The sequence below is a fragment of the Varanus komodoensis genome, unplaced genomic scaffold (assembly GCF_004798865.1).
Source record: "Varanus komodoensis strain SLA01 unplaced genomic scaffold, ASM479886v1 scaffold10, whole genome shotgun sequence".
Taxonomy (NCBI): Eukaryota; Metazoa; Chordata; class Lepidosauria; order Squamata; family Varanidae; genus Varanus; species Varanus komodoensis.
In genome coordinates, this window is record NW_025335269.1 from 12,259,415 (window position 1) to 12,282,978 (window position 23,564).

Sequence of the window (23,564 nt, forward strand, 5' to 3'; positions counted from 1 at the left end):
ATAATGGAACTGCCACATTGATGCAAAATGCTCATTGCACTAATCCAGCTGGATGGTTATTAAGTTAGTTAGCAGAAAACTTGGTGTGCTTGTCAAAGGTTCTATTGAACTGAGTTAACCATTCCTTTGATTCAGCAAGCCTCCCAAGAAGATTGCAATTGGTTTGACATTTTTATAGAAAATGTTGTTATTATTAAAGTTTCTTAGTAGGTTCTGTTTTATTCATTCTGAAGGTGGGAGGAAAAGTCTTGCTTTCAAACCCAGGGGAAGTATCTTGTTTGAGGAAAAGAACAGATGCCTTTTACTTTAACAATACATACTCTGCCTCTCAGTGTTGTCAGAGACAAAAGCAAGACTGAGAAGAAAGGTGAGAGCTGAAAGAAAAGGATTCCAAGGGTAGTGTTTGACTGTAGAACTAAAAGTGACAGTTTGAAGACTTGATGGCAGAGTTAAATTCACTTTACTCATCTGCAGTAGTAGCTCGGTTCGAATTTCTTCATGGTTTAGAGGCTTCAGGAAGGTAAGCCCAGTATGTTTCTCAGTGATCAGAGATCTAGGCCTAGTTCTCAGTACCTCTACAGGTGGTGGCTTTTGTAATTGAATGTTACTACATGCCAAAAATAATCCCTTCACATAGATTTGGTTTGTATAATACCATTGGGACATGTTGAATGCTTTAAAATGAGTTATTTAACCCATGAGCAGTTGGTTGTGCCAGGCATTTGTGGCTACCATTTTGAATATGCAGCACCTGATTTGTAAGTGCTCTGTGTTATACGAACTTGGCCAGCATGGGCTATTTGAGAAGTAAGAACTTAAGAGCTGTGTTGAATTAGAGCAAAGGTCCTTCTTGTCCAGCATTTTGTTCATAGAATGGCCAACTGGCTGCCAACAGGAAGCCCTCAAGCAGGGTATGAGTATAACATCATCCTTCCACCCTATTCCCCAGCAACTTGCATGGAGGCATTCTGCCTTTGATTCTGGAGGAAGCATATAGCCATCAGGACTAGTGGCATTGATAGCCTTATTGTCCATGAATTTGTTGAAACCCCCTTTAAAGCCATCCAGGTTCATGGCCATCACTGCAAATTGTGGCATGAATTCCATAATCTTAAATGGGCTTTATGAAATAGTTGTTTCTTTTATCTGTCCTCTCATGAATTAGCTTAATGGGAAGACCCCAAGTTCCAGTATTATAAGAGAGGGAGAAAAATGTCTACCCATCTACTTTCTCCACACCATACATAATTTTATACCCTTCTCTTATATCACCCTTTACTTGCCTTTTTTCTAAGCTGAATAGTTCCATATGTTGTAACCTTTCCTCCTGGGAGAGTATGATCTTGACAGTTTTATTGCACTTCCTTTTCTAATTATGCTTAACATTGAGCTTGGTTTTTGTCACAGAAGCAACGTACAGGCCAACCTTTCATTGAGCTATCTACCATAATGCCAAGTTCTTTCTTGGTTAGGCATTGCTAGCTCAGATTCCATCAGTTTATACTTGAAGTTGGGATTTTTTGCCCCACTTTATACTTGCTTACATTGAAAAGCATTTGTCATTCTGATGTCCATTTTCCCAATTTTGGAGAGATAGTTTTAGAGCTTCTTACAATTCCTTTTTGATTTAACTATCCTAAAGAATTTGGTGTCATAGGCAAACTTGGTCACTTGACTGCTCACTTTTAATTCCAGATGATTCACGAAGGTCTTGAAATGCATTAGTCTCAATGCCAATCTTTGCTGTTCCCCACTGTTTACATCCCTCCATTGGGAGAATTTATCATTTATTTCTACTTTCCTATAGTTGGATGGCTGATTAAGGAGTGGTAATTCCATTCCTTGGTTGCTCTTCCATATGTCTTCCTAGAAGTGAAACGTAGCAGCAACAATATTTTAGGGCATCTAGAGGTGAAGCCACCTGCTGTTCTGGTCTCCAGTTCATAGCCCATATGCGTATGGGAAGGCACCTGTACACAGCCCTGCTGCTGGAAAATCTAAGGATTATTGTGCATTCTTCCTGCCATTCATGGGTTTAAAATCACAGTTGTCATTCAAACTACCCAATACAATAATCTTATTCCCAGTGTCCCATATTGTCAATAGGTTGACAATATATTGCTTATCCACAAATTAAAAATAGAGAAAGTTCATTATATTTGCAGAGAAGTGGCCTGTTTCTGGCCCTCTACAGTTTCCTTATATTCCCCTAATTCTAAGTAAGAGACAAAGGAGCAAGGGGGAATGAATTGACCATTCATTTATTTATTTAAAGTTTTTGTACGCCGTCCCCTTGCTATATAGCCTCAGGATGGCTCACAAAGTTTCATGGTTACTTAGTCAGGTTTCTCAGGCAGTGTGGGAATCTGCCCATCTTGGAGAGGGAGGAACATTCTTCAGGGTGGGATGGGAGCAGATGCAGGAAGATCTGCTTGACCCAATCCGGCAATGGCAGGAGAAACAAGTAGCCCAATTATGAGCTCTCTGGTGTTCCTGCTGTCTGGGCCTCAAACAGCAAGAGCCACCCTGAGGGCAGAGTCAGCAGCTTTACTGAAAGAGAAGGACAGAGGGGAAATTTCAGTTTGGATTCAGCTCTTTACATGGTCAGATGCTTCTACTTCTCAGGGACAACACTACTTAGATTTATACTGTTTCTGTAACCAGATAAGTTTCAATAAAAGATTTATTTATTTTTTAAAACATTTCTATGCTGCCCAATTGTGCCACAGCTCCTCTGAACGGCTCATAGCACAAGACTTCTGAAGTTTTGTTTTGAGTCTGGTAAGGAGAGGGAAAGAGGGTGGTGACCTGCTCATGACAGTATTTTGATGGGACCCAAATCAGTGTTTTACACTGTGGTAAAATGTCACATGAAGGGAAAGATTCTAGCTACGTGTTTGGAATAGGACTATATTGACTGGTTTATAAACCACCTGAATGGTTTGTTTACGGATTTAGAAAACCCTCCCTGGCTTAGCATGTCATCCAGACCCAGATGACACTCTACATAATGGGCAAGCCAAAAATTAGGAGGTCATCAAAATGGGTTGCTGCTCTGTCCAAGTGGCACTTTGTGCTGCTGTCACTGGTTTTGTCTGCAGTTTTGCAAGAGCAATCCAGCTCTCCCCTCACCATTGGCAGTAATATGGGGAAGTTGCCAGGGTCTGCAGTGTGCTGCCTCCTGAGCCCTCATTCAGGGCTTGGGGAAGAGCTGCACAGTGGTCTCGCTTCCTTGTGAGGAACCAAGGCCAAACTGGATCCTTCCAGCTCTTGATGCAAGAAAGGCAAGCAGAATGACTCGGCACACCTTGCTTCTTTCCCCCTTTACGTGCTGGAAAGAGCAAGGGAAGGAGCGGGAGGCTTCTGAGCCCAGCTTGAGTGAGCCACCCTGGGCTTAAACTGTTCTCTGAACCTTCCTGTAGCCTCAAAGTAGCTCCATACATGAGCTTCCATTTTCAGACCATTCCACTCTAATATTTATATTATTGTATCCTCCCTCCCCCATCAATTTGGGGAACAAGTGCTCAGTGAGTGGCTTCTTCCTTCACTGAGAACATGTTAGAGTGAAACTAGATGGTGGACAAGGTTTATGGACTTACTCTCCTTATTCTTCTGATAAAAATATTAGGGAGAAGAAGCCAACAGGAAACCCAGTTACAGATTGATAGGGTTTCCAGTCTGGTCCAAACAAATCCTCTCCACAGGGGGTCTTTTAAATAAATAACTGTTTAAAGAAGCTTTCCATATGGATATTCAAAGTATCTAAAAGTCTGTGGGTTTTGCTTTGCTTTGCTTTGCACCCACAGGCATGCAGAATTTACTGTTTACCTGTGTGCTGAGAGTTTAATTCCCTCAGTAAAATTGATTTCACTGGTTTAGTACATTATTCTCCCTGTCTCCCATTTAGCATGTTACTTTTCTGGCAGTAGAGTACACAACACTTAGCAGCCAGTTTGTGAAACCATCAGTCAGGAAATTGCATGATAAATAGGGGGTAGCCAGGTTTAGTGGCACTTTATTCTGCTTCAGCAGTTTTTGCTTGACTTTGGAAAAATCATCATGTGGTATTTTGTCAAAGGTTGCAACAGGAGATGGCTAGTATGCAGCAACTTATTACACATATTGCTTGAGTTATGATCTTCCACAGCTGTATTGCTCATGTGTAAATAATAAACTCTGAGTAGGATAATTATGGTGTATGCCAGTTATGTGGGTTTCTCCTCGTCATGCAGTGTGGACATAGCTCTGTTACAATGATGGAATACTTTTCCTTCTGTCCTTCCTGCCTTCCTTCCTTCCTGCCTGCCTCTACCCTGCAAACTGCAAACAAGTTACAAACAAGGTTCATCCAGGAACTTAATATAAGAGGGTTCTGAAAAGATACATTTTAAGGTATGTTGGACCAAATTTGTTTTGGAACAAGACTGCAATGTTTAAATTGCAATACTAAAGCCTGCACTTTGAGTCATGTAAGAACTTGCAGAGGCTCACAGGCTACATTCCTTTGTGAAAATTAATGTGAAGCCTGGTTCCTAACATGGGGTGATCATATCTGTGGAGCATTCACTCTGTTTGTAGAAGGGATCTAGGGAACCATGCCCTTGCAGCTGTATACAGAAAATTATTGATCCATAGGTGAGGTCATGAAAGAATTTGGGGTGATCCAGAAACCCATCCAGATTCTTCCACGAAGCGTGATGTGCTGTTAGGACCTGCATCATACTGTTAGGAAAGTTACATGTCTGATTTTCGGAGAATTTTCTCTTTGTAAATAAGGATGACCTAATAGCATCTACGAGGGGTGTTCAATGTATTCTCGGTATCAGCATGAAGAAAAAGGAATAATAAATTGAAATAATTTTTATTTTTCAATGTAACCCCCCATAACTGCAATACACTTATTACATCCAGAAATTAACTTTTCAATTCCCTGTAAAAATTACCCTTCCTCCTTGTCTAAAAAATGTGCGTTAATTGCCGCCTTGAGCTCTTCATCATTGGAAAATCTCTTTCCACAATGATCTTTTTTTAAATTCGGGAATAGGTAGTAGTCACTGGGGGCCAGGTCCGGGCTATAGGTTTATTTCTTTGAAACCACAGTCTTGCACAGCAGCCTTTGAAACACGCGCCGTGTGAAGAAGCAACACACCTGTGGTAAGTTCCCCCCGCCTTTTTCTTTAATTGCTTCTCTTAAATTACGCAGAGTGGTTGTATAAGATGCGTTTATGGTTTCACCTTTTTTTGTGTGCTCGATCAATAAAATTCCCTTTGAGTCCCAAAACACTGTGGCCATGATTTTTCCGGCCGATGGGGTGACTTTGAATTTCTTCAGAGGGTCAGCACCTTTTTTATGCCACTGCATGGACTCCTGCTTACTTTCAGGGTCATAGTGATGAACCCAAGTTTCATCTCCAGTAACAATCCAGTCGAAAATACTCAATGGATCTTCACCACAGAGCTCTCAAAACTCCCTACAGCACTCGACTCGCACTTGTTTCTGAGGCACCATGAGCATTCGCAGCAGCCATCTTGCACAGACCTTTGATAGGTTAAGAAGGTCATGAAAAATAGTAAATATGGTACCAACGAATAGGTTTTTCATCTCTGCTAACATTTTTATTTTTATTCAGGCATCTTCCAATACAAGTTTCTCAATTTTTTTTCACATTTTCTTTCGTAGTGGCAGTAACCGGCCCGCCCGAGCAAGGGTTGTCTTCAGTGCTTTCTTTGCCCCTTTTAAATTCACTTGACCACTTTGAACAGTAGATAATGATGGTGCAGAGTCCCGGTAAATGGCCATCATCTCTTCGTGAATGATTTCTTGACTTTTTCCTTGTTTTGTAAGGAACTTAATCACAGCGCGGTGCTCGATTTTCTTCAACATTGTCGCATCAGTCATTATGGTCGTCTTTCACTGAGGATTACTAAGGAACTAATGATCACACTTATTTGAAATTTTGCATGTATACCCTCAGATAGTGTCATTAGCTAATGAAATAATTAAATTACCCACATCAATAGCAAATCAACCCGATACTGAGAATACACTGAACACCCCTCGTGTATAATTGTACAGCAAAGACTTCCACCTGCAGACTGTCTGATTTACTTGGTATGTGATCTCTGAAGCCTTCAATGGGTTAATGTAGTGAGTACCTGAGTGTACAGTTATTTTTTGTTCAGTTTAAGGTATCTGCACCATGGATTTACTTCCATTTTGTCAAACGGAAGCAGTATCATATGATATAAAACCAATATATTGAACACTACCTCCATTGGACTGGACATTATTCTCCAGAAGCTTTAGCAAATCCCAAGATAGAATGTTCCATACAGCTCTCATGAGAGACTTGCTTGGTACCTAATTTTGGGCTGATGGAGGTGGGAGGTTTGTGCTTCTAAGGCTCTAGCTTTGCAATTTTGGATTCGTTTAGTGTTAGAGGGCAGAATAAAGAGCAGTTCTGCTCTCCCTGTGAGAAGGACAGCATTGCTCTTCATGACACATGGCCCACAGGCTCAGGCCATGAATACCGCCTTGTCTGTGATGTGAGTGGAGTCTATTGTGGTGAAGCATAATTAACCATGTGATTTTGAAGATGCACTAAATTACTGACAAAGTGGATATGTGGCAAAATCTGTAAAGGCTCTGCTTTTAAAATAAGCATAATACACAGCAACTCTAATCTTGAATTGTCATTTATTTTTTCATGGTCTCTAATGTGGGAGTAACATAAATCAGCATAGAAATGCAGTGATGGGAAAATCAATTGGTGATTTCAGCTCTGTACATTAAAAGCATAGCATTTCTATCAGTGAAAGAAAGAAAGAAAGAAAGAAAGAAAGAAAGAAAGAAAGAAAGGAAGGTAGCCTTATTTTAAGTTTAGCCTTGCACAATTACAGTATATAAGCTAGGTAGGCATGTAGGAAACTACTAGGTCCATTTGTCCTCCTAGCTCAGTATTGCCTATTCAGACAGGCAGAAGCTCAGGTAGAGCACTTTCCCATAAGCCACAACTTCACCCTTCATCTGGGGATGCCTCAGATTGAATAGGTGATCTTTTCCATGCAAGATATGTGCTTGTATCAATAACCTTTTGGCAGCCCCATTTAGCTAAACTTAGGTGCAGATATTTCTTAATTTAGCATTCAGTTTTATGTATGCTTAGACAGAAAAAAGACCTATTTTTCCCCAACCAGCGTGACCGAGTGGAGAAAGCTGGGAGTTGTTGGATTTTCTTCTTTTGTGGTATTTGTTCATTTCATTTATTTCATTTCATTTTTAAACCACTGAATAGCTGAGGCTCTTTAACAAAAGTTGAAAAACACATAAACAAAAATTAACATAAAATAACAAAGCCATATCAATTGCGATTGAATCAGCATATATGCATAGAATCACACCCTTAGTTAGGTTTGATAGGAAATGTGTGTCTAGCATACGATTGCATTTGTTGTAGTGAAGCCCTACGCAGTGTTACTGGATTAGGATCTGGTCTTTGCACTCCAGTTGAAGTGCAAAGAACAAAGGAGTATAACTAGCAACATTACTTTAGAATAATTGTGAAGGATTATACTTCTTCTTTAGGGTATCCTTGCTCTATAGAAACCAAGACTGAACACCATGCAATGTGTCTTTTTTAGAACTATGGTCTTGGCAGTAGTGTCAAGTTGTGCAAAGGGATGTTTGTCTTGGAGGAGGATGAATACAAACAATATTTTATAAAGGATCACAGAGTATAAGGTCAGTGTGTTCAAGTGCAGAGTCTTAAGTCAGACAAAGCAAAGTACCTAGTCACTACATGGATTCTGCTTTGTGGTTGAAATGCAGAGCCCTTCTTATTCTAGATATTCCTGAAATGATGGCAGATCACTGACAATCTTGCAGATGAAATAGTTTTTGAATTGAAAATCTCTCAGCTTTTAAAAAACCATCCTTTATACATTCCTTCTTGATTTCAGACTGCCCTTTGACCTCTGAGGCGAGTGATTAATGTAAAATGCTTGACGTGTACTGAAATGTCTGTCAGCTATACAGGCTTGTAAGTCTCTATAATTCACAGAAAGCTTTCTAGAAGTTGGTGGGGGTTGGCAGTGATGCAGAGTGCTTTCCCATATGGATCACACTGGGGGATCAAGGCCTAGATGTTTATGTTCGGGGGAGGACAGAAGCAGAGTTGCTAGGAATTATTATTGTAAGCGGTTCTTTATAATTTTCATTAGCAATCCACTGCCATTCTCCAGGATGTAAGATTTAGTTGTTATGAAAGAAGTGATATAAAAGACAGAATCTAAATAAGTAAAATTTAAACATATATTTTATGGCATCTATTGGTTCTTCATCGTGGCCTCTGTGCATCACATATTATAGGTGCTATGCCTGCGCAGTGCCTGTTGCCGGGATGATTAAACAGCTTTAATGGTTTTGGAGGGAACTCCACACCCTTCCCCCTTAGTATAAAGGGACAGGGTGCCTGCTATTTCCCCAGTCTGCTTGCAACCACCATTCGCTGTGCCTCGGGCTATTTTTGCTCTTGCTGTTCTGCTACATCTGGTTAAGAAGCTCCTTCATTGTCTTTGTTTTACTTTCATGTATAGTTACTCTGTCCCAGTTCGCCCCACTCATATTACTCTCTGCCTTTTTCTACCTCCCAACCCTACCCTACCCCTTTTCAAAAAATATAAAAAATATATTTAAAAACCCCTTCTTTCGCCCTTCTTCTCCAAGTTATACACTCGCTGTGTCTTCCTTTTCTTCTCTTGATGGCACAGCAGGTGATTTTCTGTAAGTGTTCCAAGTGTGGGGCTAAAATGTCCCCCACTGATCCTCGTGTCCTGTGCCTCCTCTGTCTTGGGGAAGGCCACAGGACAGATAAGTGCAGCCATTGCCAGTCTTTCACAAGACAGGCACGGAAGAATGGTGGGAATAGGCTCCGCAAGATGCTATGGGACCGAGCCCTGGTCGCCATGAAGCAGGGTCTTGGCTGAGGCCAGCTCCTCTGCAGCCGTGGGACTATCTAAACCCCCATCCGCTAAACCATCTGATGGGGATTCAGTTGCCAAGGATGGAAAATGCTCCTCTAGGCCTCCTCCACATAAGCACAAGAGGAATCATATTGGGTCTGAAGACTCCCCGAAGTCCAAACGATCCAAAAAGGACAAACCTGATAAGCCCAAGCATTGGCACAAGAAGCATGACAAGCTGACCCGCTTGGAACCGACCTCCATCCCGGTCTCGGGCCCAACCTCAGTTCTGATTGAAGTCTCGGTCTGTCAGTCCGTGATGCAGGTGACCCCTCTATCGTCACCTCCAAGCGTTATGACTTCGCCTCACTTCAGTCCCAATGGCACAACAAGAGGTCTATGTCCGACAGAGAGTTCTATGAATCTCCTCCTCAACCGGGACTTGAAGAACCTCCTGCGAGATCTCCAACACCTATGCCTGTGGTTCACTCATCTCTGGAGGGATCTCTGAGTGTGCCTCAACACTCCTCGTCCCTCTTGCTGCCTCTACCTTTGGCTCTACAGCTGTTGTGGAGCTGGGTTCCCCTTCGTTATGGGGAATTCGATCCTGATTGTTTCGATCGGCCTTGCCCATGGGACTGCTATCTCCCGTATGGGTACTACCCGTGTACGATGCCACGTCCTCGTCACTCTATGCCACACTCTGTGTAGAGAGATGCACTGTTGACATCTGCTGCAGCACTCGCTGACCCCTCCATGTCTCCTGGAGGGTCCTTGTCTAGTCCACCCTACATTTCAGATTTGGACTCAGATGATTCTAAAGAGGCCTCTACCTTTCCAGATGCAGTCATCTCTACCCAGGGCCCTGGGTCTCCAGGTGACTCTCAGGGAACCTTCTCTGAGTTACTCATGACCAAGTCTCTGGAGATAGACGTTCAGCAGCATATTGATCAGAACCAGGACACTATTTTTGACATCGTCCATAAGGAAGACTCCTCATCTATCGTCCTGCCATTTATTACTACACTCAAGCAGGCGATGACTGAAACCTGGCAGCTGCCTAACCATCCTCATCATACCTCCAGATGCCTCGAGGGGATGTACAAATTTCGGGAGCAAGATATCCCTTTCCTGTTGAAACATCATCAACCAAATTCAATTGTCATCAAATCCTCTCAGGGACGTCAGAATAAGGAACACTCCAGCCTAGTGGGCAAAGAGGGCAGGAAGATCGATATGTTGTCTCATTGCATCAACGCCGCCATGGGGCTTGGTCTTTGCATCTCAAATTATGAGGCCACCATGGCCCATTATTAATTCTTCCTCTTGCAGAAGATCAAGTCCCTCACTGCATTCCTTCCTGACCAGGAAAGGGAACTGGCTCATCTATTAATCGGGGAGGCGATGCAGCTCTCCAGACAACAGCTTAACACGGCAAGACATCATGTCGATTGTGATTCTTGAGGTCTAGTCGGTGTCATCGCACTTTGCAGACATGCCTGATTAAGATCTGGAAATCTTCCTCAGGAAACGAAGCAGAATGTAGAGAACATGCCATTGGACGGTTCAGCCTGTTTAATGCCAGAACAGATGCTGGAAAACATCCAGAAGGCCCATCTTGTGGCACAACCTTCTGGAGACTCTGTCCCAATAGGGATATAAGTGGCCTTTGGGCAGATCTCAGTACTGCTACCAGCCTTACCACAGCCACCATTCCTATCTGGACGCCAGCAATATGGCCAAAGGCAGCAGTGCAACTGCTGGCAGAATGTGCCTTGATTCCAGCAGCTCATGTGCTAACTTGATGCTGGCAAGCGCCCTCACTGAGGATGCGTGCGACCTCTCCTCTCGTCTCCAACCCACCTTTCCCTCTTTCGACTGCAAAGGTGACTCCCCACCTGGGAGTCCATCACATCTGATAAATGGGTTCTTGCCATCATAGAGCACGGATACAAAATCGAGTTTGAGACTGTTCCACCAGTTGGACCGATCCGTTATACGGAAGCTTCCCTGACACTTCGGGATGAAGTATCTCAGCTGCTTCATAAAGGTGCGATTCGTCAAGTTAGCTGCTCCGAAGGACTGCATGGTTTCTACTCTAAGTATTTTACCGTAGCGAAGCTTGAAGGTGGTCTACGCCTGATATTGGACTTAAGCAGTGTCAATAAATTTATTAGACCCAAATAATTCTGGATGACCACACTCCAGAACATTCTGCTGTTGCTCAGGAGAGGGGATTAGTTCGCATCCTTGTACTTAAAGCGCACTTATTTTCATATTACCATCCATCCTGCTCATAGGCGCCTCCTTTGGTTCACTGTCGGTTCCAACGTCTTTGAATACAATGTGCTCCCCTTCGGATTTGCTACCACTCCACAGGTGTTCACCAAGTGTATGGCTCCCTTTTGTGCCCACCTTCGCCTTCAGGGTATCCACGTTTACCCTTATTTGGACGATTGGCTTATAGTCTCCTCTTCTACAGACGACCTCTTAGCCTCCATCTGTACAACCTGCTTCCTCCTTGATAGTCTGGGACTATGCATTAACACTGAGAAATCATGCCTCGTTCCTTCTCATGTTATCGACTTCATCAGAACATGTCTGAATTCAGTACATACACAAGCCTTCCTACCTCAGGACCAACAGGAGAGACTGGTTTCTTCTCTCTGGAACATCATCACCAGACAAGATTCCTCTGCACATTCCATTCAGCAAATACTCGGACATATGGTGTCCATGGTGACAGTGGTTCCGAATGCGAGACTGCAAATGAGACCTTTACAACTTTGGTTCAATTGCAATTTCCACCCAGACTGTGATTGACCCAGCCTAGTGCTCCAACCTCCGAACACAATCCTTCGTACTCTTCATTGGTGGACTATCAGTTCCAAACTTTACTGTGGAATTCTATTCCGTCTACCTCATCCAACCATTACCGTCTATACCAACGCTTCCCTGACTGGATGGGGAGCCCATTGTATGTCCCTTTGAACCCAGGGCACCTGGCACGACCACGAGACTACCAGACACATCAATTTCCTCGAACTGCTGCCAGTCTTCAAAGCGCTTCGATACTTTCAGCCCATCCTCCAGGGTCATGTGATCCAGGTAGTGTCCGACAATATAGTGACTGCTTTTTACCTGAATAAACAGGGCGGCACGAAGTTGATGCTGCTAGCGAACCTTACCATTCGCATATGGAACTGGTGCATTTTGCACAAAATGGTTCTACAAGCAGTACATCTTGTGGGTACCCACAACAAAGAAGCTAATACCTTGAGCAGACATCGAATCACAAGTGGGAACTGGATCGACAGATCTGCCTTCGCCTATTTCAGTGTTGGGGCACACCGGACATAGACTAGTTTGTGACCCACGACAACACCGTCTGCACAATGTATTGTTCTTGAATGGGAATCAGCATGAACTCGATGGGAGATGCCTTCATGGTATCATGGGAGAACAAATTCTTCTATGCCTTCCCACCAATACCGTAATAGCGAAGATGATTGCCAAGATGCTGCTCGCGGAATTCTTGTCGCTCCTTGGTGATCCTGACAGCCTTTGTTTCCCACCCTTCTCCAACTAACTCACAACCATTTCTTCCACTTACCTCAAGTCCCTCATCCTTTCACTCAGTAACGCAGTGTCATTCAATATCCAGATCTCCGATCCCTGAACGTCATGGCTTGGCTTCTCCATTGACTCTCTCTTCTACATCGGTACCAACATTTTCCTCGGGTTTGACTCACCGCTTGCCCTTGGGTTTGATGCTGGCCTCTCCATCTACGTTTTCAGCACCATCTCTGTCCGCACCTGTATTGCCTTCAACTTCGTCATCAATGCTGATGCCTTCCTTGAATCTGACGATTTTCCATCCTGATATTTAATTTATTCTCCAATCTGCACTATGACCAACCACACATCGTTCCTGCAGTGTCAAACGGAAACACTTTGCCTCCTTTGCTACTATGCATCATTTTCATCCTGAATCTGCCACCATTGAGAATATCCTTGACTTTTTACTCTCACTTCACCAAGGAGCTCTTAAACCATCCTCCATTAAGGTGTACATTGCTGCTATCTCATATTATAGAGGATGCATTGGAAACTTGACTGATTTCTTTCATTATCTTGTCAGTTGATTCCTGCGAGGTCTGCAAAAGCTATACCCACCAACCCGAGTGGTAGTCCCTATTGGAGCCTTTCTGTCATTCTTCAAGCTCTTACCAAACCCCCTTTTGAGCCTCTAGCTATACCTGCTCTTCATCTTCTTTCATGGAAAACTGCCTTCTTAGTAGCAGTTACTTTGGCTAGACAAGCCAGTGAACTATGTGTTCTCCGTGTCGATCCTCCATACCTTATTTTCCATGAGGAAAAGGTAGCTCTTCATACCAATCCAGGTTTCCTGCCTAAAGTTGCTATTCATTTCCATCTGAACCAAGACATTGTTCTGCCAGCTTTTTTTCCAGTTCCATTGAAACTGGCTGAACGATCCTTACATACTTTAGATGACTATCTATGCTTAGCCTTCTATTGATCCCAGACCGAATCATTCAGAAAGTCTAAACAACTCTTGGTCAAATACTCTGCCCATCTCCCCCCACAGTGTGCCTGCAGTCGTGCCTGTCTTCCCTGTGATTTAAAAAAATAATAATTACAGAACAGATTAACCTTATTTACATTGAACCTTATGGGGCAATTTGACTTGGCTCACAACCAATTTGGATAGTGACCAGAGTCGTGGAACAGATTAAGTTCATGAGCTGAGGTACCACTGTATCATGCACTTCTTTAACTAAGCTCTACTTGGAAATCATCCACACTGGTGGCAACCATGCGTCTTCCCTAACATCTGGTTAGGCCTTGGTTTTAATTAAGAAATACGCTGCTCCATAAAAGCCCTTCAAAATTTCCTACTATTAATTTTGTCATGATCTTCGGAACTGGTTGAATGCTCACTTTAGGTCATCAGTGTATTCTTGACCGAAGTATGAGAATTGCTGGCGTACATTAAAAGTAGTTTTGAGGGCAATGTGGCTTTAACAGATGATTTCAGCTTTTTCAGAACTTCATGGAGAAACATTCTCAGAGAATATAGTGACAATTTGCTCAGTCCAGGACTTCCTATATATATTTTTGCAGCTGGAAATTTGAACTAACATAAAGCAGAATATTGGTATTTTCAAATGGTCAAATGGCTTACAAAGGGCTAATTGTTTCTCCATATAACTTATGTAAGGCAAACATAAATGACTCATTCATCTTACAAGTTTCCACAGTTACAATAACTATTTTAATTTTAAAAGTTAGTTTGGTTGTACTGTTCAAACAGGAGGACTTGATAGAATGCATTTGTATTTGATATCAGCCATGCCACAAGCTTGCAACTACAGGATAATCCTTGACGCCTGCTGTTTCCTTCTCTTACCACATCCATGTGTTTGCCAAGTCATGTCATCAGTATCCATCTATTGCTTCCTTCCCTCTCTGTATTTGCAGCTCAGAGCTTTGATTTTGCTCTGACCCCCTCTTGCTTTGGCTACTCAAGGCTGAGATAAAGGTTAGGGGTTAGGGTGGCATTCATGATTTTATTTTCAGCTTTAGTATTATACTGAATACTGATGAATCTGACCGAACACACTTAAGAGCCCACTATCGGGCCTATGCTGTGGCGGTGAGGGCGGCGAAAAAGAGATTTTTCTCCGCTTCCATTGCCTCCTCACAATGCCGTCCGGCGGAGCTCTTTCGAGTGGTGCAAGGCCTGGTCCGTCCAGGTCCGAAAGAAGATCTGATTCCACCCTCAAAGGCCCGCTGTGATGACTTTGCCAGGCATTTCAGGGAGAAAATCGCTCAGATTCGTCACGAGCTGGATTACACTATTGAGTCAGAGGTCTTACGGGAGACACCGATGCTACCGTCTGGTCCAGAATTATTGGATGAATTTCAGTTACTGCGGCCCGATGATGTGGACAAGGTGCTTGGACGAGTACATCCCACCACTTGCCTTTTGGACCCTTGCCCGTCTTGGTTAATAAAGGATTCCAAGCACGGGATTGGAACCTGGATCTTGGAAGTGGTTAACGCTTCTCTGAGGGAGGGTCGGGTGCCTGCCCCTTTAAAGGAGGCGGTAGTCCGACCGGTCCTGAAGAAGGCGTCACTGGATCCAGAGATGGCCACTAATTATAGACCAGTGGCCAACATCCCGTTTCTGGGCAAGGTGTTAGAACGAGTGGTGGCGGGACAACTCCAAGCACTCTTGGATGAAACTGATTATCTGGACCCATTTCAGTCCGGCTTCAGACCCAGGTACGGTACTGAATCTGCCTTGGTCGCCCTGTACGATGACCTGTGCAGGGAGAAGGACAGGGGGAGTGCGTCCCTGTTGGTTCTCCTGGACCTCTCGGCGGCTTTCGATACCATCGACCATGGTATCCTTCTGGATAGGCTTGCGGGATTGGGGGTTGGAGGCACTGCTTTGCAGTGGTTCCGCTCCTATCTCAATGGCCGATTCCAGAAGGTGGTGCTGGGGGACTATGGCTCTGCACCATGGCAGCTATGCCATGGAGTACCGCAGGGGTCCATTTTGTCCCCCTTGCTGTTTAACATCTACATGAAACTGCTGGGAGAGGTCATCAGGAGGTGTGGGCTGCGGAATCACCAGTACGCTGATGATACCCAGCTCTACCTCTCGTTTTCCACCAATCCAGGTGAGGCAGTGGCTGTACTGAACCGGTGCCTGGCCGAGGTAATGGGCTGGATGAGGGCCAATAAACTGAAGCGCAATCCAGACAAGACGGAGGTCCTGTTGGTAGGCGGTTCCGGCTTCGGAGAAGGTGAATTGAACCTTGTCCTGAACGGGGTTGCACTCCCTCCTAGGGATAAGGTCCGCAGCTTGGGAGTGCTCCTCGACCCGGAGCTTTCACTCGAAGCTCAGGTAACAGCAGCGGCGAGGAGCGCTTTCCTCCAGCTTCGGCTGATTCATCAGCTGCGCCCCTATCTGGAGTACGACAGCCTCACAACAATGACTCATGCACTGGTGACTTCCCGTCTTGACTTCTGTAACGCGCTCTACGTGGGGCTGCCCTTGAAGACAGTCCGGATACTTCAATTGGTTCAAAATAGAGCTGCCAGGCTGCTGACGGGAACTGGACGTTATGCTCACATGACTCCAGTTCTCCGTCAGCTTCACTGGCTTCCCATTGAAGTCCGGGCCCAATTCAAGGTGTTGGTGATGACCTATAAAGCCCTAAACGGCTTGGGTCCTTGTTACTTGAAGGAGCGCTTACGTCCATATATGCCCAGCCGCCCCTTGAGATCAGCAGGAGAGGCCCTCCTCCGGGAGCCCTCAGTGAAGGAAATTAGGAGGGTGGCTACTCGGAGGAGGGCTTTCTCAGCGGTGGCACCTAAGTTATGGAATGCGCTCCCCAGAGAGGTCCGCCTGGCGCCGTCGTTATTTGTTTTTCGGCGCAGGCGAAGACCTTTTTATTTATGCAGCATTTTAAATGTTAATATTATTGAATTTTATTCGGCCAGGGCGGCTTATTTTATTTTACTGTATATATTTTAATTGTCATTGTTTTAATGTATTTTGTATTCGATGTTGTAAGCTGCCCCGAGGCCTTGGCAAGGGGCAGCATAGAAATGTTTTAATAAATAAAAATAAATAAATAAATACTGTCCATTGTCCGCCTGGTGAGTAAGGAGTTCTGTGAGATACTGTGCTTTCACAGCTTTCATTGAAGAAAAGAAAAACCCCAAGTTTCTAATTTGTATGTTGTTGCTGAAATAAATATATGGGTAGCATGTGCTGAAATCTAGGAAACCAGAAAGGCTGACTTTGACTGAAAATGATTAAAGGTGCACCCCTAAAGCAGGGGTGGGCAATTTATGCACCAGCTGATGTTTTGGGGCCTGCAGCTTCCATTTATTCTGCACCATTAGCTATGCTGGCTAGTTTGTTGTCTAGAGAGCTGCAAGTTGCCCATTCCTGCTCTAAGGGATCCCTTCTCCTGTCCATATTTGTCTAGTTTTTATAATGTGTTCCAGATACTTGATGTGATTTCTCATGATGCACTGCTTGGATTTATTTAGTTGGTTTAGCACAGAATATACACAAACCTGTATAAACCTTCTTAAGAAATTATTAGAATTGTATCTATCCATGGTGCTCTCCATAGCACTTCGAGTATTACTCTGCAGTTTTGCTGTTTTGAACAGATACCTCTGTGACGTACATTGTTACACTATATTTTTTACTAGCATTTTACTAAGATTTCTTTCTTCTCTAACTTAAAAAAAACATGTTTTAATAAAAATAAATATCAGGGTATACTTATAAAAGGCGAGTTGATCCCTTTGATCTGACACTTCACATATGCGCACTGTAATTATTTATTAAAGACTTCTTTATGTAATTTTCCATTAAAGCACTGAAAAGAGAATATTAAAATTAAGACATGAATATTCATGCTTGCCAAGGCAAATTGGATGAGCCAAACTCTATCTTTTGTACACTTGGCTAGGACTCAAATGAATGAAAGGTACATTGGGCTTAGTGGAAATGTGCCTCTCCCTGCTTATTGGCAGGGTTGTTTATCTTCTGAGATTCTGCAGTGGGGTAGGAAATTTGGTATGGGGAGAAAAATCCAGTTCCTGAGAATTTTAGCATTCTTTAAGAGCTTCATGGCTTTACATGCTGAGGGTCCCAGGTTCATTCCCCAGCATTTCTGGTCACAGGAGTTCAGGTAGCAGATGAAATGAACCTTGAGAGCCACTCCAGTCAGAGTATACCAGTCTACCACACCTTGGTGCCCTCCACTAGTTTTGGATTTTGGTTCCCCTCAGTTGAAGCATAGAAGAGGAATTTTGGGGATTGTAGTGCAAAGCTCCTGGGGAGTACCAGGCTGTGTATGCCGTGCTAGGCTAGATTTACAAATAATCTGACATTGTATAAGGCCTTTTTCTATGTTCAAAAGACATGGTATGGAGAATACCTGCTGAAACCAGAAAAGCCAGTGGGATTGTTGGATGTACAGTGGTGCCTTGGCTCACAAACTTAATCCGTTCCACGACTCTGATTGCAACCCAAATTGGTCATGAGCGAAGTCAAATTTCCCCATAAGGTTCAAATAACGTTGATCCGTTCTGTAACTATTTTTTTTAAATCACAAAAATTTGAAGCAAAGCGGCAAAGAACAACAAAGATCATGGCCATCTCCCCCACCCCCCATGCATGACTGTGATCGTACCCGTGTTCGCTCCATGAGTGCGACTGCGGCCATAGACAGGCACAATTGCGACCGCGCTCAGGCAGGGAGGACTGGTGCGATCATGGCCATCTCCCCCACCCCGCCAGCACAATTGTGGCCATCTCCCCACCACCCCGAGTGCGATTGTGGTTGCACTTGTGCAGGGAAGACGGGTATGATCGCGATCATCACCCGATGCAGAGTTTGTCACCTGAGGCAAAATTTTTCTGAAATTTTTGTTCGTGACCTGATCTGCTTGTGAACTAAGGCATTCATGAGCCGAGGTACCACTGTAATTCCTTGTGGTCATGGTAAAGCTTTTGGGCCATGCCTAGCTTCTTGTTCTCCCCAAATCAGAAATATGCAAAATTATTTAAAAATACAAAATACATAGTACAAAATAAGATAAAATATATGTATGTGTGCAATTTGGATTACAGTGATACCTCGTTCACGAATGTCTCAGTTCACAACCAAATTGGTTCATAAACAAAAATTTTGGAAAAATTTTGCCTCTGTTCGTGGCAAAATTTTTTCGTGGCAAAACAGGTCATCAGGTGATGACCACGATCGCGGCCATGTTTCTGCACAAACACGATTGTGATCATGGCCATCTTCCCTGCACGAACACCATCGTGATCGCGGCCATCTTCCCCAGACAAGCACGATCGCGCCCATGTTCCTCACTCGCGGTCGCAGACAGACCTGTGGTCACTTGCTGTGACGCTTTTTAGAACATTCAGTACTGTAAGGTATTATTCAATAATAATATTGATTATTATAAGAAAGTGCAGAGCAAGCATGGTGGTAAGAAGAATGTGCAAAGCAGTAATGAAGGTGACCAAAACATGCAGATTTTTTTGCCAAAATTGACCCTGCAGCTAAGAGACAAAGAAGAGAGGAAATTGCTGAAGGAGATCTCCCCAGTGTTTTTATGGAGGGGGACTCTCCCTCCAAACAATAACCTCCCCCACCCCCCTGCCACCTAGGTTACTGTTCTCTACTGTACTGTAATTTGTTACTTTGTTGTTCTTTGTTACTTTATTTCAAATTTTTGTGATAAAAAATGTTTACAGAATGGATTAATCTTATTTACATTGAACCTTATGGGGAAATTTGACTTGGTTCACGACCGATTCGGGTCACGACCAGAATCATGGAACCAATTAAGTTTGTGAAGCAAGTTACCACTGTAATTCATTAAAGAGAGAGAGTTTAGCATTTGGACTAACTGGATACAGAATGTTAATTTTTCTAACATAATGTGCATGCACTGCCCTGCTTGTTGGAATTTATTTTTAAAATCAGATTGCTAAGATTGAAAATAACAACAAGATTTGAAACTCATGTTTCTTTTTGCAGATCCGCCTCATCTTTTCCCAGCATTCCACCCTCCTGTACCAATAGACGCCAGGCATCATGAGGGACGTTATCATTATGAACCATCTCCCATTCCTCCGTTGCATGTGTAAGTATGAACATTTGCAGCTCTTAACAGCACATATTAAAGAATCCTGGAAGAAAAGGTGAAAAGCGAAGGCTACTGCATGAGGCAACCTGTAGAAATATGCTATCTTGGTGTGCTAGCCCACCCACTGAAATGCTTTTTGGGACTCACACTATTTATAAGCAGTGTTCTCAACACACCAGGTGTGTATGGGCTGATTGTAATATGGGATAAAAAGGGAACTCTGTGCATGTTTAGAGGTGTTCCATTCCTGCCTTGTGCAATGGGAAGTAACTGGTGATGTTGGATAATTTATGCTGTTTGTGACCTTGATTCAATGTGATTTATACAACTAGAAGCTTGCAGAACAGGGGTGGTGCCAGGAGTCAGAATGATCCAAAACTTTGGCCCATGGGACAAATGCTGTTTGTGATTTGCAAATGCTGTTTCTCAAATGCTGTTTGTGAATGCTGTGATTTGCAAATGCTGTTTCACACAAATTCTAAAGTCTCTCTCTGTGTAATTTAAAGGAACCTGTCTCCTTAGAATACTTTTCTAAAGAGCCATTTGAGAGGTATTTGATTTCAGAACAAGAAAAAAAAACCTCAGGTGGGCAGCAAAAATGCACTGATATCCTACTTTACATGTTTTATAACTTTGTGCTGGTAGCCCCTTGAGGTAAGGACAGTAATAACATTTTGGACTATTTTAAACCTGTATCTGTGGCTTCATGAAATGTGGCCCTGGGTTTGTAACCATGGTACTGGAGCCATCAGGTCTTCTTTTGCCGCTCCTCACACTTTTGGTGTGGAGATCCCAGTTTGTTTTCAGACAGAGTTCCCCAACCTATCCAAGACAGGAAACACTGGTTTAATGTCTCTTAATTAATCAGGAGATTAAGACAGGATCTGATCAGCTAGAGAACAGGCAAATTGATAAATGTGGTTCAGCTTCAAGGCAAATTAAAGCTCAAGAAAGTGACATGAAGAGGACAAGTAAGTGGAGAAAAATGGAAATAAAACTTGCAGGTTTGGGATTAGAAACTGCAGGAAGACAAACCTAAGGCACTTCTTCCTATAGCCTTTTGCAATGTTTCCTTTGAAGTTGGGGCTAATGAGAGCAGGATAGCTAAATCACATCTAAACCTAACTCAGAATCTGTAGAACAGGACTGAAGTTTAATTTCTGATATGCACAAGGAAGGGTATAATTTTCAGCAACATGCACTGGGGAGACATGCCACCATGCTGCCTTGTGGTTGATTGACTCTCTGATTTGTGTTGTTGCAAAGGAAATGATGGCCTCATATGTATGCCGGTAAGGAAGATGGGGGTTGGGGTGGTTCCCCACACGTAAAAATTGTTTTCCATTTGTATCTAGGCACATACGCAAAATAATCCTACAGGAGCCTGTGGTGAACAGAAGTAATGCAAACCAGTTTTGAAAAGCACATTCTGATGATTAGCCAAGGGGTAGAAAATTTCCCACAGCTCTGATTTTTCATTCTTTGACCTGGTGCAGGTGCAATGTGGAGTCCAGCTTTGGCAACATTCTGTCCCTTTCTCACCCCATAAATTGTACCCCTCGTTTTCTTGCCTGCCATAACATTGCTTCTTCAATAAAGGTCATCATGGTTAATGTGCATCAGGTTCTCTTTTAACCTGGATTTGCAAAGCTACTTTAAACCTTCATTTCAAACCCTGATTAAGAGAGGACTGAATGGTTAACATTATGTATGAGTAGCACTGTGGTAGATAGAACAGTACACTATAGTGAAGATGGTAGGTAAGGGAAAAAAGAAGGAATGAAGGAGGAACACCCACACCTAGAATTGCCTGCCAATTTGCAAACTGCAGTGTTTAGGGGAGGGGGGATTACTTTACCTTTAAAAGGGTTTTCCACTACAATGAAAGGGGAAGATTTACTCCTGGAATGTCTAAAGTTTATCTGTCTGTGGGTTCGCTGAAGCAAAACAATGCCAGTGCCATAGCAGTGTCCCTGATAATAGATAGCTAGCAACGATCACCTATATATTTTGTTGACATTTATTCCATGTGTTGTCATTCTATAAATGCTAAATTAAAAGGTACCAAACCCTGTGAAATATCACTAGACAAACTAGGGGTAGTTTGTGTTGTCTGCCCCCCCCCCTTTCAGTTTCTCGATCAGGTTTGGAATTTTTCATTTCTAAAAACAACTAAAATGTCCAGTGTTTCACAAGTGAGCACTATGGCCAGTAGTGATTTTTAAAATTATTTTTGTGTAGGTTTTCATAGGCCCAAACTGTCTTATGCATGTTCACCCAACCAAAGCAGTAAATGTGACAGAGTACCACAGTTTACACTAAGCTAAAGAAAAAGACTAGTGATAGTATGCTTTAGAGAAAGGCAGTAAAGCTTATTGCAGAATTAAGCATTGCATTATTGTAGATGGAGAAAGGTATGTCAGCACCATGGAAGTAGAGGAAAATGTATCCAGTGTCTTGGGTTGTAAAATCCGGAAGAACTGCTATAATCCATTAAAACCCAAATCCACAAAGCTGGTTCAGTCCTTTGCTAAAAGGCTTGATATATACATTTAATCATCTCTAATAATCCCTTACTCGCAGTGAGGAAATAAAAGAAGAAAAGCACAAGTAATACTTTGAAGAATAATGCTAGTTGTTTAGATGGCAGATTGCTTCTCCATGGCTATTAGTTACAGCTGTGTAATTACGTATATGCTGGATAAAAAAAATGAAGTTGTTTTAAAACAAGTCTTCCACTGTGAGCAGAATTAATTGATATTAACAATCCTAACTACATGCCCAAGTTACACACACAATATTTTACCAGCAGTTATTTTGGATCAGTCTCTTAGCCAAATTGTAATTTCAGAAGAAATTGGCCTGAAGGCTAGCAATAAATCTGTGTTGCAGTCTTCCATGGGCATTAAAGAAGGAAACGCACCCCCCCCCCCCATATTTATAGTAGGGGAGGCAAAAGAGAAAAGGAGGCTTCCAGGAACTTGTGATTTATTTTTCCATTGAGGTTATTTGCATCTGTTATTATTTGGATTGTACTCAGTTGTGCAGTAAAATGAATTTGAATGGTCTGAATTAAAATTACTCAAAGCATTGCTTTTTATTTTTAAAGACACCCAGCGCTCTCATTGCTAAAGATCTGTAATTGCATCATGAGAATAATAGTATGCACAACTGGCTTGGCAAGAAGACCTCTGAATTTCTGTGCCCTTTTCTCAGCTTTATAGCATGAGCCTAAATGACCATGTTTAACTTCAGAAATAAATTCTGCAGAGTTCAGTGGGATTCATTCCATAGTGCTTAGCATTGTAGCCTGATACTTCCATGGTCTTTGTAGTTATCCTCAGGCTTCCATAAGACTAGCAAGATTGTACCCATGTGGAAAAAAATGTCCAGAGATTTTTAAGGGCTTTAATTCGACTCCACTACTTCAGACTGAAGGTGAGGGAGGCATTTTCTAATATTGTCCCCATCAAAAAAATCCTCCTCTCACAGAGCAAATTAGCATCTCCAGCAACATGGTCCAGCCTTCTTCACTTGCCATCTTTCTGTGTATAGCAAGGTTCTATCTGGGGGGAAAGCAGAGGTCAACAAATGTCAAAACTGGCCCCACCCCAGCATGAAGTGGTGCAATCCAGGAGAAAAATAACTTTTCTGTAGATTGTGTAAACTGGCCCACAAAGTGAGGAATTTATTCTCCTCAGTTTTCCTTTGCTAGACATGTAAATTGCAATCCTACTACCTCAAAAGCAAATCCTATCAGTGGGTTCAAAAGGATCACTTTGTGGGCCTAGCAAACAAACCACTTAGTCTTTGGCATGCATGACTTATGACCCAACAATACAAATACAACCCATCATCCATTAATGATGGCCCACCAGGAA

General features: G+C 42.9%; 1 protein-coding gene across 8 annotated transcripts in view; it reads left to right on the forward strand.

The window, feature by feature from the left end:
- GLI3 (GLI family zinc finger 3) overlaps positions 1 to 23,564 on the forward strand; it is a 476,769-nt gene that overhangs the window by 323,922 nt on the left and 129,283 nt on the right. For all 8 annotated transcript variants that reach the window (XM_044454104.1, XM_044454087.1, XM_044454118.1 and 5 more), the window contains one exon: positions 19,575 to 19,680. In XM_044454104.1, the coding sequence (XP_044310039.1) occupies positions 19,575 to 19,680 (106 nt within the window). The remainder of the gene's footprint in view (positions 1 to 19,574; positions 19,681 to 23,564) is intronic.